Raw genomic sequence first — 15,352 nt, 5'->3', positions numbered from 1 at the left:
GTGCCAACATGTACATATTCAGTGTTCAACGGACTTTGGATGTGGAAATGAGTTCAATAGCTTATGTTGACTGAGAATTGAAGCTAAATGCGATGCGGATATTCACGTTTGCTTGGGCTGTCACCGGGCCATGAATGGCGGTCTGCGACTCGATGCACCCCCCTGTGACTAAAACCTTCCCGTTCTCCTCCTAATAGCGCGCGCGACGCGGTGGTTGAGTCATCTGACACTTTGACGTTTCTGCGCTGCTGAAATTTAGGCGATTGGTTGGGTTCTGAAAGAATTGTTTTGGTTTCTTGATGATGTTTTGGTCGCACGACTGGAAAGCCTCGTGGCACTGAGACAGTTTTATGTGTGACTTGAGGACTGGGAAAGTTATGACGAGGTTGACAGCAGCGAAGATCGCGATTGTCTGTTCTGTGTTCATATTGACGATGGGGGCGACAAAGCCGATGGAAGGCGACCTTATCTTGGTGGGGCAAATTGACAAGATTGGGAGTTTAGATGCTTGACGGCAATTACGATCTGGAGATCCACTTCAAGCTTGTGTTCCCATTGCTGAAGAAGTCGTGATGGCTGCTTTGTCTTGTCCAAACACGAACAATATCACCGTCTCCCAAATCAGGACCGAAAAAGGCCGCCTCACTTCGGCACCCTCCCGTCTCTCCCGGCCAGTCGGCGACAGCAGGAGTTCCACAGCCGTTATCGGGAGCGGGAGTTGTGCATATCGGATGAGAGCCTCGGCAGCCGGCGCTCCCTACCCGACAGACACCCATCCCGTCCTTGACGGCCCGGGATAGGCCGTCTTTTGATTGTCGCCTGCACAGTGTGTGCTTGATATGTCATATTTCAGCCACCTACCCAGCCAGCAGCGGCATGTCGATATTGCTTGTTATTCCCGACCGGGTGTTTCCCGCCATTTGCGGGGACAACTGTCGGAGAAGATGTCAAAATCAAGGGCGTAAAGAATCTGCAAGATGACATCTTGACACTCGCCCGCTTGTTTGATGATAGTGACAGTTCTCGATATGGCTGGGAATAAACGACGTTCGACCTACCAAACCAGGGTAGTCTACCTGGCAAGGATGTGTACGATAAACCCACACTTTTCCCACCCACGACTGGCTTTTTTTTTCTAGAAACCTTTGGACGGCGGAGTTAAAGAGTCATTGGTGGTTTCCTATCGCCGATGGAATATATCAACGGCTAAACTACTACTACTACTACTACTACTACTACTACTACTACCCTTTTCTTGTCGTCATTGTTTTTTGCTGATTCAACTTTTACAACTTACACAGGGTGAGCCAAGCAAATAACACTCATCATGAACGTCGACATCGAAAAGGTCGCCTCGGCCCCATCACCGCCACCACCAGCAGCACCATCATTATCACATCCCAACACCAAAGAAACGAAACTCACAACAGCCCAAGATGCAGACCTATCAGACAGCTCCGACCTCGACTCCCCAACAACAACACCAGACGAAGAAGAAGAAGAAGAAGAATTCATCCCCCCTGACGGCGGTCTAACCGCCTGGTCCCAAGTCCTCGCCGCCTGCCTAATCAACATGCTCGCCTGGGGCTACCCAACCGCCTTTGGCGTCTACCAGCTCCACTACCGCGACACCCTCCGCCTCCCCGAAGCCCAAGTATCCTGGATCGGCTCCCTCCAAGTCTTCCTCGCCTTTGCCCTCTGCATCTTCTCCGGCCGCCTCGCCGACGCGGGGTACATCAAGTCGACCATCATCGCCGGGACGTTCCTCGTCGTCTTTGGGACCTTTATGACGAGTTTATGTAAAGAGTACTGGCAGATTTTCCTGGCTCAGGGGTTGTGCACGGGGTTGGGGTTGGGGATTATTTTCATGCCGCCGCTGTCGGTGGTGAACAGTTACTTCAAGAGGAAAAAGGCGTTGGCGCTGGCGATTTCGGCTACCGGGACGGGGTTGGGGAGTGTGGTTTTTCCGGCGGTGATTCAGTATTTGATTCCAAAGGTTGGGTTTGCCTGGGCGGTGAGGTGCGCGGGGTTTGTGGCGTTGGGGATTTCGGTTGTGAGTGTGGTGTTGCTGAGGCCGGTGTTGAAGCCGAGGAGGAGCGGGCCGGTGTTTGAGTGGGTTGCTTTCAGGGAGGGGCCGTATTTGTTGTTTACGCTGGGGGCGTTTTTGTTTTTTTGGGCGTTGTTTTTCGGGAGCTTCTTTGTGAGTAGTCTGAGGATGGAACGAAATGATAGATGGCTAATGTGGGAACAGATTAATGCGTTTGCGAGGAACATTGTTGGGTTCTCGACGACGGACTCGGTGCAGTTGTTGCTCATCACGAACGGGATGAGTGTTGTCGCGAGGCCTATCACGGGGTATTTGGCTGATAACTATATTGGTCCGATCAACATGCATGCCTTCCAGATGTTTCTGCTGGGGTGTATGTTTTTCTTTTGGCTGGCGGTAGACTCTGCTACGGGGCTTTATGTGTTTGCCATCTTTCTTGGTTTCGCGATGGGAGCGGCCCAGGGTGTGTTTGGTGGTGCGCTTGCCAGTCTCTTAAAGGATCCAAGAAAGATGGGAACGCGGTTCGGCATGGTCTGCACTCTTTGCGCGTTTTCTTCGCTGGCTGGACCACCAACTGCTGGTGCTATCATCGACAGGTCAAATGGGACATATACATGGGCTTGTGTTTGGGCTGGGACGGTGGTGGTGTTGGCTTCGTTCACAATCATGTCCGCGAGGATAGCTGTGACGGGGTTTAAGCTGGTTGTTAAGATTTGAGGGCATATGGAGAGACATGTCAGGAAGCAACTTCTTCCCTGAGACGGGATATTGGGAGAGAAGCTGTCAGCAGCATAATGTTTAGTTGGAATGCTCCATTGACCACACCCTCGGCATGCAGATGTCGTGGGCCGATATCGTCTGCCGTACTGGTGTGAGGGAGGCTATTTTCCGACCAGCTGCCGAACCGACGACGTCGACCTGTTTGTTCCCTTGGGTCCGGATCCGTCGCCCCGCGTCCTCTTACCCGTTGATTTACCCCAGGTTATTCCCCGCCTTACGGGTGCTGGTGTACTGCCGCCCCCACTTAGTTCCGGTTACACTCGACCGGCGACGGGCCAGGACATGTGTCTCAAATGTGATATATTAAAACGCCACGCCTTTGGCGTTTGATGTGAGATGTGATGTTTTGTTTCAGTGATAACTGTTGAGAGGGGGTGAAGCCACATATCATCATCCTGTTATCTCACCCTCACCTGCCCCATCTTTCACACACCACACTCACAATGGTCCTCCCATCAAGTGACGGGCCAAAGGAGGTGCCTATACCAGACACAACTACTGAAACAAAAACTCAAGATGAAGGCATCCACGTCATCATCATCGGCGCCGGCCTAGCAGGTCTAGCAGCAGCCCTCTCCACCAAGCTCGCCAACCCTCTCCACCAAGTAACCATCCTCGAAGCCGTCAAAGAGCTCCAAGAAGTCGGCGTACGTCCCTCCCCCTCTATTCACCCCTATTCCATCTCGTCTGCTAACCTTCCCCTCCCCCCACCCCCCCCCCTCTTTAGGCCGGCCTCCAAGTAACCCCAAACGGCACCCGCCTCCTCTCCCACTGGGGCCTCACCCCCATCCTCGCCCCCCTCGCCGCAGTGCCCACCACCCTCTCCGTCCACCGCTACGACGGGACAAAGCTCCTCGCCCACGAGCCAAACCTCCAAGAGCGGATGCTGGAACGGTATGGGTTCCCTTTTTGGGATTTACATCGGGTTGATCTGCAGAGGGAGATGGTGAAGAAGTGCTCAGAGCTTGGTATCACCATCAGGCTTAACTCCAGGGTCACGTCGGTTGATTTCGAGACGAACACAGTCCATCTCGGGCTAGTCCAGAACCCGGCCAGGAACACGCTCTCAGGGGATGTGATCCTCCTAACCGACGGCCTCTGGTCGTCAATTCGACCATTATTTCTAGGCCAACCCTCCCCAGCAATCCTGACAGGCGATCTAGCCTACCGCATCACCCTCCACGCCTCCCACCTGACCGGTCCCGACGCCGACCTCCTCCGAAAACTCATCACAAACCCCGCAGTGCACTTCTGGATCGGCCCCCACAGCCACTGCGTGGGGTACTCGGTCTCCTCCTCCCAGACCTACAATCTCGTCTTCCTCTGCCCAGACGACATGCCCTCCCACGTCGCCAGATCCGACGCCTCCCTCCGGGAATTCAGGTCCAAGTTCTCCGGCTGGGACCCCCTCCTCCAGAAACTCATCTCCCAGATCCAGTCCGTCCAAAAGTGGAAGCTGATGTGGCTCGACCCCCTCCCCAACTGGACCAACCCCCAAGGGACCTTCTTTCTGGCGGGCGACTGCTGCCACCCCATGCTCCCCTACCTAGCCCAAGGCGCCAACTCCTCCCTCGAGGACGGCGCCGTCTTCGGGCACCTCCTCTCCAAGGTCCGAAAATCAACCTCTTCCTCCCAGCTCCCTAAGATGGGCAGGCTCTACGAACACCTCCGCATGGAACGCGGCCGGCGCATCCAGCTCGAAACCTTCAACCAAAGAAAAGACTCGCACCTCCCCGACGGCCCGGCCCAGCAAGCCAGAGACGAGCTCATGACCAGCCAGCTAAACGACGACGATGTCCGCCCAGGTTTCCCATCCAGATGGACAGACCCCGAGATCCAGGCCTTCTTGTATGGGTATGATGCTTACGAAGAGGCGGAAAGGGCCTACCAGGAGAGCCCTTATTGAGTAACTAGAACAGAGCTGTCAAGCGAAGTAAAAACATAGATACCAAAGTCAAAAGAAAATCGCGACTTGCACGGAAAAGTCCTCTCTATTTCAACACAGTGGACGACTAAATCTCTACAGGGTATCAATACTTTTATTCCCATCTGCCTTTCCATCTAATCAAGCGCTCCCAGCAGCACCGGGAACCTGCCCATCCACCACCCACGGCTCCATATCACTGGTCCTAAGAACAGAAGAAAAGACCGCTTCGACACGGCCCATCGAGTAGGCAAACCCTCTGGGCGGCTCGCCCGGTTTGGCATCCTCCATCTCAAGCAAAACAGCCGTCGACAAATGTCTGGGCGCAACACCAGTGCCCGAGTCCATGGGATAGCCACCCCAGTCAATCTCAACCTTTCCTGACTTTCGCACGATGAGCTTGCCCAGATATCCCGCCTGCGGCACCACTGGCTTTTCCTCTTCCTCCTTGCTCTCCTCCTCTGCTACCTCCTCCTCCTTAACCCCGGTAGTCAGATCGACGGGAGCATTGCCCTGTTGCTGACCATCCAGCGTGACCACCTCGTCGTCGCCCTCAGTCTTGGCGAGCGAGCCGTCATCTTTGACGACGTAAAGCGGTGGTCTGACGGGGAACTGAAAGATAAACGCGCGGTCGTCCAACGGTTCCGAAAAGAGGCGGCGCTGTCTCCGCAGTTCCTCAGCTTTTCCGCTGCTGATTTGGAGCTTCTGGCTCGTATCCACCAGTAACATATCTTCGTAGCCGGCTGTGTCGGCTTCCCCATAGCGAGGGGGAATGCTGTCCATATCAACATCCTGGCCACCGCCCTCAGTCTTTACCTTGGCGGCTTGTTTGGCAGCAAGCCTATCCTTCGCAGCCCGCTCCTTGTCATTCACAAAGAGGCCCTCCTCATCGGAATCCTCCTCTTCGTCTGCATTGTCTTCGGTGCTGTCCTCCTGAGACTTTGGCTGCACACGTCGGATACCCATAGGCATAAGGGGCCGGTCTTTGTTGTCGTCATCGTAATCTTGGACGTAGTCGTGCAATAGATCCGCGTTGACTCTGCCGTCACTGCCGAAGAGATCGCCGGCCTCGTTCTTGATGTAATCAGCCCTACCAAAGCGACCACCACCTGAGGAGCCGCCGCCGCCGACTACCAAGGTATCAGCAAATGTGCACGACTAGTTGAGTTGCCAGAACAAAAAGCAAAACTCACATGCTCCTCCACCAGCAAGAGGACCGAGTGCAACTGTGCCTCGAGCGCCACCACGGAAACCGCCACCACGGCCACGGCCTCGTACGTTGGCCTTGGCTAAACGAGCCTTTCGCTTCTCCTCGGCCTCGTCCTTAGCCTTGCTGATTTGGCCGAGTTCGCGGGCAAGTCTCTCACGCTCTGCTGAGCTACGACGGACATTCTTTGGTTTGAACTTTGGAGGTACTCTGGTACCAGCGGGTGTCGCAGTTGCTGACCGGCCCCGGGGAGGGGCTGATGTGGACGTCGAAGCTGACGCTGGTGTGTCTGTCTCGGATTTGACTACAGCAGTAGCCGGCTCGGCGGAACCATCGCCGGCGACCGGGGCAGAGGCAGAGCCGCCGCGGGCGGTACCTCCTCTGCCTCGACCACGCCCTCTGGGGGCGGTTTTGGGGGGCATGGCTGCCGGAAGTCACGCGTACTGAGAAGAACGGTCTGGTGTGGTTGCTGGTACTCGGTGTGGTAGGTGCGAGTTGACAAGACAATGAGCAGCTGTTAGTTGAATCGGGTGCGTTGGTTTTTCGCAGGTTGCAAGTGTGAAGATGGGTAAGGGAAGCATGGATGGCATAGGTTCTGAATTCTGACTGTCCCCACCAAACTTTTTTGACCGGGGGCGCCTGCATCGCAAGCACGCCAAGGTGGGGGACGATACAGGCTCCCCTGTCTGAGCGCGGGGCAGGAGCCGTTCCTGGGCGGCGATAAACAGATAAGGGTCATCTGAGAGTGGCTCATAGCCAACCCTCCCCTCTTGGCACCCCATCCACCCTACACTACATGAGACAGATACGATACGGTCAGCTCCGATTAAGGAAGAAAGAGAGATCTTGACCATTCATCATCATGACAATGGGGTGACAACACAATGAACTCACCATTTCCCAAATCTACGTCCGTTCCGGGGCAGGGCCACCTCGTCGCAAAGCTCCTACCCGAGGGCATCTCCGGCCTCGAGACCTTCACCTACCAGTACCCTCTCAAACTCATCTCACCTTCACGACCGTCCGAAGATGAGAGCGTGCTGGTCTTCCTACTCTCCTACGGCGGCGGACTGGTGGCTGGCGACAAGGTCAATCTTAAGGTCGACGTGCGAGCCAAGGCCAAGCTGACCATCGTCACACAAGGCCACACCAAGGTGTTCACGTCCACCTCCCCCGACATCGTCACGCAACAAGATATGCATGTCCACATTGCGTCCGAAGGCGCACTCTGCCTCTTGCCCGATCCGGTGCAGCCATTCGCGGGGAGTGTGTATGAGCAAACACAGATATTTCGGCTTGAGGAGGACGCCTCGATATGTCTTCTCGACTGGGTCACGCGGGGTCGCACTGCGCGAGGAGAAAACTGGAGTTTTGTGCGATGGGTTGGGCGCAATGAGATATGGACTATCCCTGCTGCTCAGGAAGACGGAAAGACGGATTCGAGAGAAAGGTTGCTTGTCAGAGATGCCGTGATCCTGGACAGCAACAGGTCTCACCCGGAACTGGCCAAGCTGCGAGACTCGATGCACGGCGTGGGTATCGTGGGGACACTGCTGCTCAGGGGGCCGCTGATGAAGTCGCTGGGAGACTTCTTCCTAGCCGAGTTCGCTGCTCTCCCGAGACTTGGGGCTCGTGATTTCCGAAGCGATGCTGCTAAGCAGGCAGCAGCGTTAGCTCAGGCAACTCCGCGAGAAAAATGGAGGGCCGAGAGACTCGTGATGGAAAATAACAGCAAGCTGTTGTGGTCGGCCGCCAACGTACGGGGTTGTGTGGTGGTCAAGTTCGGAGCCCCTGAGGTGGAAGACGGACGGCTGTGGATTGGATCCATGCTGCAGGAAGAGGGAAGCATCTCGCACCACTTTGGAGACCATGCCCTTATGTGTGTACGATGATACCCTTGTAGACCTTCATTAACCTTGCAGACTTTCATGATGAATGCCGAGAGAGAATACATATTCAGCAACTGAATGTGAAATGAATGCTTTGCGTCACAAGCAGCTAGCTGCACGCATGGTTGATGTCTCAACAATAGGCCCCCGGTAGGTGCATATGGCTGCTGATTGCAGCTGGAGGTGGTCAGTGCACAGAGCCGTGTTGGTGGGGGGGGGGAAGCGGTTCAATCCGCCCAAAATAATCTGGGTGATCGCACCGGCACCGACCTTTCCCAGTTTCTGAAGACGCGTCAATTGCCCCCAAATCGCAGCCAGTTTCTGTGTTTGGGACAGCCCTGTTATACTCTTTACCAACCCGACAAATGTGATGTTATCCGGACGACAGCCCCTCATGGAAACATCAGACAACAACGCGACGACGGGCTCTCCAGCTCCCACCTCTTCGGCGCGCCGCTCGGGACGCGTCTCCAAAGCGCCCAACAAGTTCACCCCCGATGCGCCCGTCGCCAGCAAGCGCAAGCGCAACTCGGATAACGATGATGAAGATGACGAAGACGACCGGGACAATGATGACGCCGAGAACGAGGCCCCCGACGATGAAGAGGACAACAACAATGCAAGCGACGACGATGATGATGGCTCCGAGACAGCCGCCGAAGAACCACGCCGCACAAAGAAGAAAAAGAAGACGCCTTCTTCGTCATCGGCGAAACCGAGAAAGCCAGCGACCAAGAAGCCAAAGACCAATGGTGACGTGCCCGGTCATGACCAAATAGTAGGCCATCTGCCTAGCAGGCCAAAGAAGGCGGTTCGGCTCGCCATCACGCGTCCGACTGACGTTGGGTTATATGGTGCGTGCGGCAGAGTTGTGGTGGGGGCGGCTGTTTGTCGCGCTGCTGAAACATGTAAACTGACCAGAATTACAGCCGACATTTTTGCTTCGGGCGACTCCTCGGACAAGGTTGCGACAGAGTGGTACCACAAATACCAAGCCGACGATGCGGCTGCCGTGACGGAGCTGGTAAACTGCATCTTGCTGTCGGCCGGGTGTGACCAGCAGGTCACGCCCGACGACATCCGAGATCCCGAAAACTGCTCCAACAGACTGGCGGATCTGCAGAACGTCTACACCGAGGAGGGCATCACGGACTACCCCTTGGTTGCAAAGTCCAAAACGACCCGGTCTTTCCGCGATCTCTTGGTCGGCTTCTTCAAATCACTGCTGACGGTCCTGCACGAGACCGACATGCTCTACAAAGACACTGCCTTGATGGAAAATATTGCCAGATGGGTGGCTTCCATGTCTTCGTCCACGCTTCGGCCCTTCAGACACACGGCCACCACCGTTGCCCTTGCTATGGAGGCTGGCTTGGTCGAGATTGCCAAGAAGCTGGATGACCGCGTCAGCAAGATGACGCAGCAGCTTGATGCCGAGAAGAAGCGCAAGGGCAAGAACAGGGAGCGTCTTGCTGTGATTGAGAAGAACCTGAAGGAGGCTGAAGAGAACCAGTCCATCTGCCAGGCGCAGATCCTGGATTTCTTCGACACTGTGTTTCTCCAGCGGTATCGCGATGTTGACGCCAGGATTCGCTGCGAGTGTGTCGAGGCTCTTGGTGGCTGGATCTGGAACCTGCCCACACAGTTTGAGACGCCAGAGTATTTGCGGTACCTGGGTTGGATGTTGACCGACGCGATGCCGCAAACACGACTGGAGTCTCTCAAGCAGGTCACCCGGCTGTTTAAACGGGATGCTGAGAAGCTCGGTCACTTCATTGACCGGTTCAGACCACGGCTGGTTGAGATGGCCACCAAGGACGCCGATGTAGGCGTCCGAGTGGCTGCTATTCACGCCATCCACATTCTCAAGGACACTGGCATGTTGGAGCCAGACGAGATTGACTCGATTGGCCGGTTGATTTTCGACTCGGAGCTGCGTGTCCGGAGAGCGGTCATCGACTTCTTTGCCGGTTGCGTTGACGATTCGATTGAAGGCAAAGTGGAAGAGATGGGCGGCAGCGATGTTATTGATGAGGTTCTGGGCGAGGAAGACGATGACGACTACTCCTCTCCTCGTCGGGACTGGATCAGCGTCAAGTGTCTCGCTGAACTTCTTGCCGCATATGACGCCCAGCTGGAGGAGGAGGGCAGCACCGCTCCGCCCCGCGGTCTTGACATTGCCGTCGGGATGGTCCAGGCTGTCGCGCCGGAGACGAGGATATCTCTCGCCTCGCAGGTCTTGTACGAGAAGATTGACCAGGTGAAGAACTGGGAGATCCTGTCCGGCTATCTCCTTCACGACCACACCACCAGCACAAAATCAAAGTCCAGGTCCAAGGCGTCCAGGAGCAACTCTAATGAGGCCGCCTTCAAGGCAGCCGTGGCGCCCGAGGGCAACGAGGAGGCCATCATTCTCGAGATTCTTGCTTCGGCCGTCAAGCTTGGTCTGTCGCCCAACACGGAGGACGGACATAGGAGGAAAGCCCGGACGGATGCGGCCGATACGGCGGAGGAATCGGCGATACACCTGGCGACCAACATTCCCCGCCTGCTGAACAAGTTTGGCGCGGACGAGAAGACAGCTGTGATGGTGCTACGGCTGGAGCACTCGCTTCCGCTGGACATTTTCCAGCAGCTGCGTCAAGACTCCACCACGTTCAGTCGTTTGTTGGACGAGATTTGCACCCAGTTTGACCGCCACGTCGACCGCGGCGTCTTAGCCGAGGCGACGGCTGCGCTGCTGCATGCTCGCAAGCATGACGAGCTGCAGGAGATCACCGACAGCAAGATTGCTGACCTGTGGGAGATTGTCATCAACGCTCTCCGGCACTTTGATAAGAACAATGAGCTTTCCGTGCGGGGCAACATGGATCCGGCGACGATCACGGGGTTGGGCAATATCCTGCTCAAGATGTCGAAACTGGCGTCGATAGCGAACCCGACCGAGTTTCTTGAGGGGGGGGACCAGCCCGCCATCGAGCTCCTGATCAAGATCGTCCATCGCGGCAAGCTGGACGTTGTTGACGAGGCGCTGGATGATTTGGAGGACGAGGCTGTGTCGTTTGCCGTGTCGTCTGTTCAGTTCTACTTTTTGTGGAAAGTGAGGGCGCTGATTGGGAGTGTGCAGTCAAGGGCTGATATCCCGAGGGATGACATTCTGACGCTTAATTCGCTCAGGCAGGACTATTCACGGAATCTGATCTGGACGTTGTCGTCGAGGGGGACGAACGATGAGCTGAGGTTGTTTTCCACTGGGGGGTTGTGCGACCTGCATATCTGCTTTGCAACGCTGAGAACGGCGGTTGGGCAGCAGGGCAGTCAGGGGGCGGCGTCTCCGAAATCGTACAGTGACCTTGATGTCTTGCTTGAGCCGATCAGGGCTGACTTGATCACGGAGCTGATTGAGATTTTTGATGCGGCGGAGAGGGCCTATGCGAAGTGTTTGAGGCGGAGGTTGAACGAGCCGGCGGAGGATGAGGAGCCGGTGGAGGAGGAGCTGTCGGATGACGAGGGGGGGGAGGGGGAGGAGGATATGACGCCTGTGGAGAGGAGGGGGAAGGAGTTGAGGTTGGAGAGGGCGCTTTGCGAGCTGGCGGGGAAGTATGTGCTTTGTATCCTGGCCAAGATGCTTGATCAGGGGGGACGGTTGAGGAAGAGGATGTTGAGGAATCAGAGTAAGCTTGGGGGGAATTTGAAGGAGGTGGTGGCGTATTTGGATGAGGGCCGGTTGAGGGAGAGGGTGGAGAGGTATACGAATAAGGGGAGGAAGGTTGCGAAGGGGGTCAGGAAGGGGGGGGCGGCTGCTGCTGCTGCTGCTGCTAATAAGGGTGGGAGCGGGAGTGGTGGGGGGCATCAAGGGGGGAAGAAGTTGAGTGAGGAGATTGTGGTTGATGGGGAGGATGACAGCGAGTTGTCCGAGGTGGAGTTGGAACTGGAGGAGGATCCGATTGAGGAGGAGGCGGAGGAAGGGGGGGAGGAGGATTTGAAGAGGCGGGGGTTGGCGGAGGAGGAGGTTATTGATGAGGGGGGGGAGGAAGGGGAAGGGGAGAGGATGGAGGAGGATAGTGTAATAGGGGATTGAATAGGGTTCTGGTAACAGGTTTTGAGATGCAAAGGGTAGATAGTTACTTGTTTGCTTGTGGGCGGACATAATGATACGGAACTGGGCAAGGGAATCAACTGGGAATGGGGGGGCGGTTGGGAATTGCGTCTTTGTCTTCTTTTCAAGTCGTTAGATTACCTATGTATTTTTTTTTTGGCTTTTTTCGTTGTTGTTGTTGTTGTTATTGATTCATTTTATTTTTATCTGCATTCTCTTGCTGTACGCAGAACAAAAGGGGGGCGGTTGTTTTATGGCATGCTTATAATCAGGCTCATTGATGTTATCAAAGCATGGAGTAGGAGTAGTGGAAGTTTTTTCTGTTCGTATATCCAGTCGCTCAGCTTGGTGCTGTTGGTATGGGCTGATTGACTTGTTCTCCTTCAATCAAGTTCCTTGGGTCTATTTTTGCTGGTGATAGGTATCAATGGAGATTTCCAACTTTGCAACGTGAGGACTGTAGTTCGTGTCGATATGGTATCGAGACGGCTGCTACCTACAGTAGAAGCCCGTTCGTTTCATTTCCTCATTCTCTTATTTCCCTTAGTACCATCATTTACTGACTTTCAGGATAAAATAAAATGTTAAGCTTTTGCTCTTTTGACTATGTATTCAACCAACGACTTTGCATCCCCATTCTTTCTATCCTCCTGATCAAGTCCCCGACAACCATCGCAACTATATAAACCTATGCCAGCACCAACAAACAAGAAGATAATTGACACCAATCGCTTAAAATGAAACACGACTTATATATATATATATATATATCCACATGTACAGAGACTGAAAGTGATAGCTATTGAAATAAGCTTAAAACATGCAATGCCGTATGCCCTATTTAATGTTCCTCTTTCTCCTCAGCATATGCTCCCTCACATGTTGGGCTTCCCTTCCTGCCTGCTTGTCCCAAAACGCCTTGCCAGAACAGCCAAAGTAGAAAGGCAGATGATTCATCCCCCCCCCTCCCCCTGAAACGAAAAAGGATGTCGTTAATCATGAGACAAGAAAAGAAAACCGCATAGACATAGACCTCCTCCCCGAAAAACTAGTCACACATCCTTGATCCGCACCCCATCCATGGCAAACACACGCATCCACTCATCCTTCTTCCCAGTCCTGACGCCGTACTGCTTGATAGGGCACGTGAAGGGCTTGCTGACCAGCCTTATCTCATTCAACCTCGAGCTGCTCTCTTTTCCACGACCACTAGCCTCCTCCTTCTCTTCGTCACTATCCAGATCGGGCATCTGCGTACGGTTCCCATTGCTACCCCTAGAGCCTGGCTTGGAATTGACCTCCTGTTTGGAAGCCTGCTGTTTCTCGCCATTAGCAGCCTTGACCTCCTCCAAGTTACCCCACAATATGTGCATGATATCTTGGAGCTGGTACCGGCACTTCCTGTTCTTCCGGAGGTCGTCTGCATCCAAATTGGTGAGACACTGACCTGCACCATTGTTGACCGTCACCCACACCCGCGCAGGCGATGATCCATCCGCCGGCAGTGCATCTTCAAGCAACAGTGAGAACCGCCATTCCCAAGCACGCTTCACGGTGGGGTCGTTATCGCCACCGGAAGATTCGTCCTCGTCGAGGGACGACCCGTTACTGTTTTCGCTGTCTGAGAGATCTTGGTACTGGGTGATCTTGCGGCTGACGGCAAAGTCTTCTATGCAGGAAGGCGAGAAGTCGACAACGCGGACAAAGGTCAGGTATTTCTTGTTCACGAATGGGACTTGAACCTCGACAGTGTCTGCATCGATCTTGATTTTCATAAAGCTCGGCTCGAGCATGCTCTCGATGGTTGTCAGGCCGACATTGCTTTTCTCGCAGAATATCTGCCGATTTCCGGCAAGAGTGACATCTTGGGTCGGATTTTGCTTTGGCGGGTCACTCTTCGTGCTCGGGGCAACAGGCGCGGCAGAGACTACGTTTTGGCGAGCTTTTTCCTCCTTCTTCTTCGCTCTGTTCTCCGCCCGACGCTGCTTCGCTTTCAGAGCCGGCTGGTCCTCGATGGCCTGCACCTGTGAAGCTTTTCGCTTCTGACCTGCAACCTGAGCAGACTTGATGTCCTTGATCACCTTCTTCTTCTCCTTGTCCGCAGCCTGCTGACGGCGCAAGGCTGCTGTGAGGCGATCGTCCATGTTCTCGCGATCGTCCAGGTTGAGAGGGTAGACGTTGATTCTGTTTGGATATGTCCGATCTTCCCGCACAAAACCCTCCAAATACTTGTAATCATGACCAAGTCTTATCTGCACATTCTTGAGTCCGATCCAGGAGCCAAGCTTGACATCCTCTTGCAGGGCGCGGGAATGAGGCTCCCAGCAGGTGACCTGAAGAGACTTTTTCCCCTCCGGGGCGATCCATCTCTCCGCTACTGGCGCGGGCTCCTCCCAGGTATAACCATATACATCGCCGTCTTGAGATGCATCGAGGTTCTCGGGAATGTGGTCATGGAAGGCCGGGTTCTCGGTGTAGTCTGACACATAGAGTGTTGCCTTGTTGTCAAAGTCAAAATGTGGTGCTCGCACAACTCGGACGATCAGGTCGTAGAACCTCTCTGCCTGCACATCTTGGAGCAGACTGAACTTGTCCTTGACGTTGGCAGATTGCCGGGCTGCCTGCCGAAACACCTCCTCTGAGGGGGCGTTGGTCTTGTCCAGTTTGTGGTAAAAGGCTGCGACAAAGTGGTGGATTTCCTCGGTCAGTTCCGGGCGTTCGTCCTTTTTGGTGCACGGTCTCAAAGCCACAGAGGCGGATTCTGGAGGCCTGGGGATCTTGGAGGACTCGTATACCCTGATGGTGGTCTGATGATTGGTGATGAAGGACATGTTCCCGCCATATCTCTGGACCTTGACCCTATGAACCACGACAACATCCTGGTAGGCAATTTGGGGAATGTCGGTTTCACGAGGTCGGAAGATGTTGAGCTTGACGCCATAGCATTCATCTTCCACGGACCAATCCATGAGGGACCATGTGGTTTTCCAATCTTGGGTTGTTGGTAAGCCTGGGTGCAAAAGAAAGAAGAAGCACAGGAAGCAGGGCAAACATACCTTTGCTGGTTTTGAACAGAGCCTGGGTGTCAATGATGGAGCCTATGACATTGACTATGTGTCCAGGCACGAACTTTTGGTCCAGTACATCCCTCAACCGGACAAACCCTTGGGGAAGATCTCCCTCTTCCTGCTGGGAAGCCATGGTTGACTGTGCTGAGCAAAGGAACTCCTAGGTCAAATATGGACAAAGGTGGGGGAGATACACTCAACGCGTCTTGGAAAGCCGCGGGGCGCGTCTGGTCTACACTATCTAATCAAAGCGCTTCCACCTGCTCACCAACCCATCGCGGGAGCATGTGCTGTGGCCCGTGCCCTCCTTTTGTCTTGGGCCATTTTGGCCATGGAGG

General features: G+C 54.7%; 7 protein-coding genes across 7 annotated transcripts; 4 read left to right on the top strand and 3 right to left on the bottom strand.

Annotated features, from left to right (window-relative positions):
* Window positions 1–250: 250 nt before the first annotated feature.
* On the top strand, window positions 251–2,764 carry QC762_203260 (uncharacterized protein; the record flags this gene model as incomplete). The annotated part of the gene is made up of 2 exons (XM_062887214.1): window positions 251–2,200; window positions 2,252–2,764. The coding sequence occupies exons 1-2, from the start codon at window positions 1,328–1,330 to the stop codon at window positions 2,762–2,764; spliced, it is 1,386 nt and encodes a 461-aa protein (XP_062747009.1). The 5' UTR covers window positions 251–1,327.
* Window positions 2,765–3,270: 506 nt separating this feature from the next.
* QC762_203250 (uncharacterized protein) lies at window positions 3,271–4,733 on the top strand (the record flags this gene model as incomplete). The annotated part of the gene is made up of 2 exons (XM_062887213.1): window positions 3,271–3,474; window positions 3,555–4,733. 2 exons carry the CDS (start codon window positions 3,271–3,273, stop codon window positions 4,731–4,733), a joined length of 1,383 nt encoding a protein of 460 aa, XP_062747008.1.
* Window positions 4,734–4,792: 59 nt separating this feature from the next.
* On the bottom strand, window positions 4,793–6,380 carry QC762_203240 (uncharacterized protein; the record flags this gene model as incomplete). Its single annotated transcript, XM_062887212.1, has 2 exons — window positions 4,793–5,881; window positions 5,945–6,380. 2 exons carry the CDS (start codon window positions 6,378–6,380, stop codon window positions 4,893–4,895), a joined length of 1,425 nt encoding a protein of 474 aa, XP_062747007.1. The 3' UTR covers window positions 4,793–4,892.
* Window positions 6,381–6,708: 328 nt separating this feature from the next.
* Window positions 6,709–7,160, bottom strand: QC762_0034180 (uncharacterized protein; the record flags this gene model as incomplete). The annotated part of the gene is made up of 2 exons (XM_062883266.1): window positions 6,709–6,750; window positions 7,020–7,160. 2 exons carry the CDS (start codon window positions 7,158–7,160, stop codon window positions 6,709–6,711), a joined length of 183 nt encoding a protein of 60 aa, XP_062747006.1.
* Window positions 6,843–7,850, top strand: QC762_0034170 (uncharacterized protein; the record flags this gene model as incomplete). The annotated part of the gene is made up of 1 exon (XM_062883265.1): window positions 6,843–7,850. The coding sequence occupies one exon, from the start codon at window positions 6,843–6,845 to the stop codon at window positions 7,848–7,850; it is 1,008 nt and encodes a 335-aa protein (XP_062747005.1).
* Window positions 7,851–8,217: 367 nt separating this feature from the next.
* Window positions 8,218–11,928, top strand: IRR1 (cohesin complex subunit; the record flags this gene model as incomplete). The annotated part of the gene is made up of 2 exons (XM_062887211.1): window positions 8,218–8,701; window positions 8,777–11,928. 2 exons carry the CDS (start codon window positions 8,218–8,220, stop codon window positions 11,926–11,928), a joined length of 3,636 nt encoding a protein of 1,211 aa, XP_062747004.1.
* Window positions 11,929–12,610: 682 nt separating this feature from the next.
* QC762_203210 (uncharacterized protein) lies at window positions 12,611–15,266 on the bottom strand. Its single transcript, XM_062887210.1, has 2 exons — window positions 15,003–15,266; window positions 12,611–14,938 (listed from the first exon to the last, which is right to left on the bottom strand). Exons 1-2 carry the CDS (start codon window positions 15,145–15,147, stop codon window positions 12,999–13,001), a joined length of 2,085 nt encoding a protein of 694 aa, XP_062747003.1. The 5' UTR covers window positions 15,148–15,266; the 3' UTR covers window positions 12,611–12,998.
* Between the last annotated feature and the right edge of the window lie 86 nt (window positions 15,267–15,352).

The sequence above is a fragment of the Podospora pseudocomata genome, assembly GCF_035222375.1.
Source record: "Podospora pseudocomata strain CBS 415.72m chromosome 2 map unlocalized CBS415.72m_2, whole genome shotgun sequence".
Taxonomy (NCBI): Eukaryota; Fungi; Ascomycota; class Sordariomycetes; order Sordariales; family Podosporaceae; genus Podospora; species Podospora pseudocomata.
The sequence above is the reverse complement of the archived record's forward strand: the minus strand, read 5'-3'. Positions and strand labels throughout refer to the sequence as shown.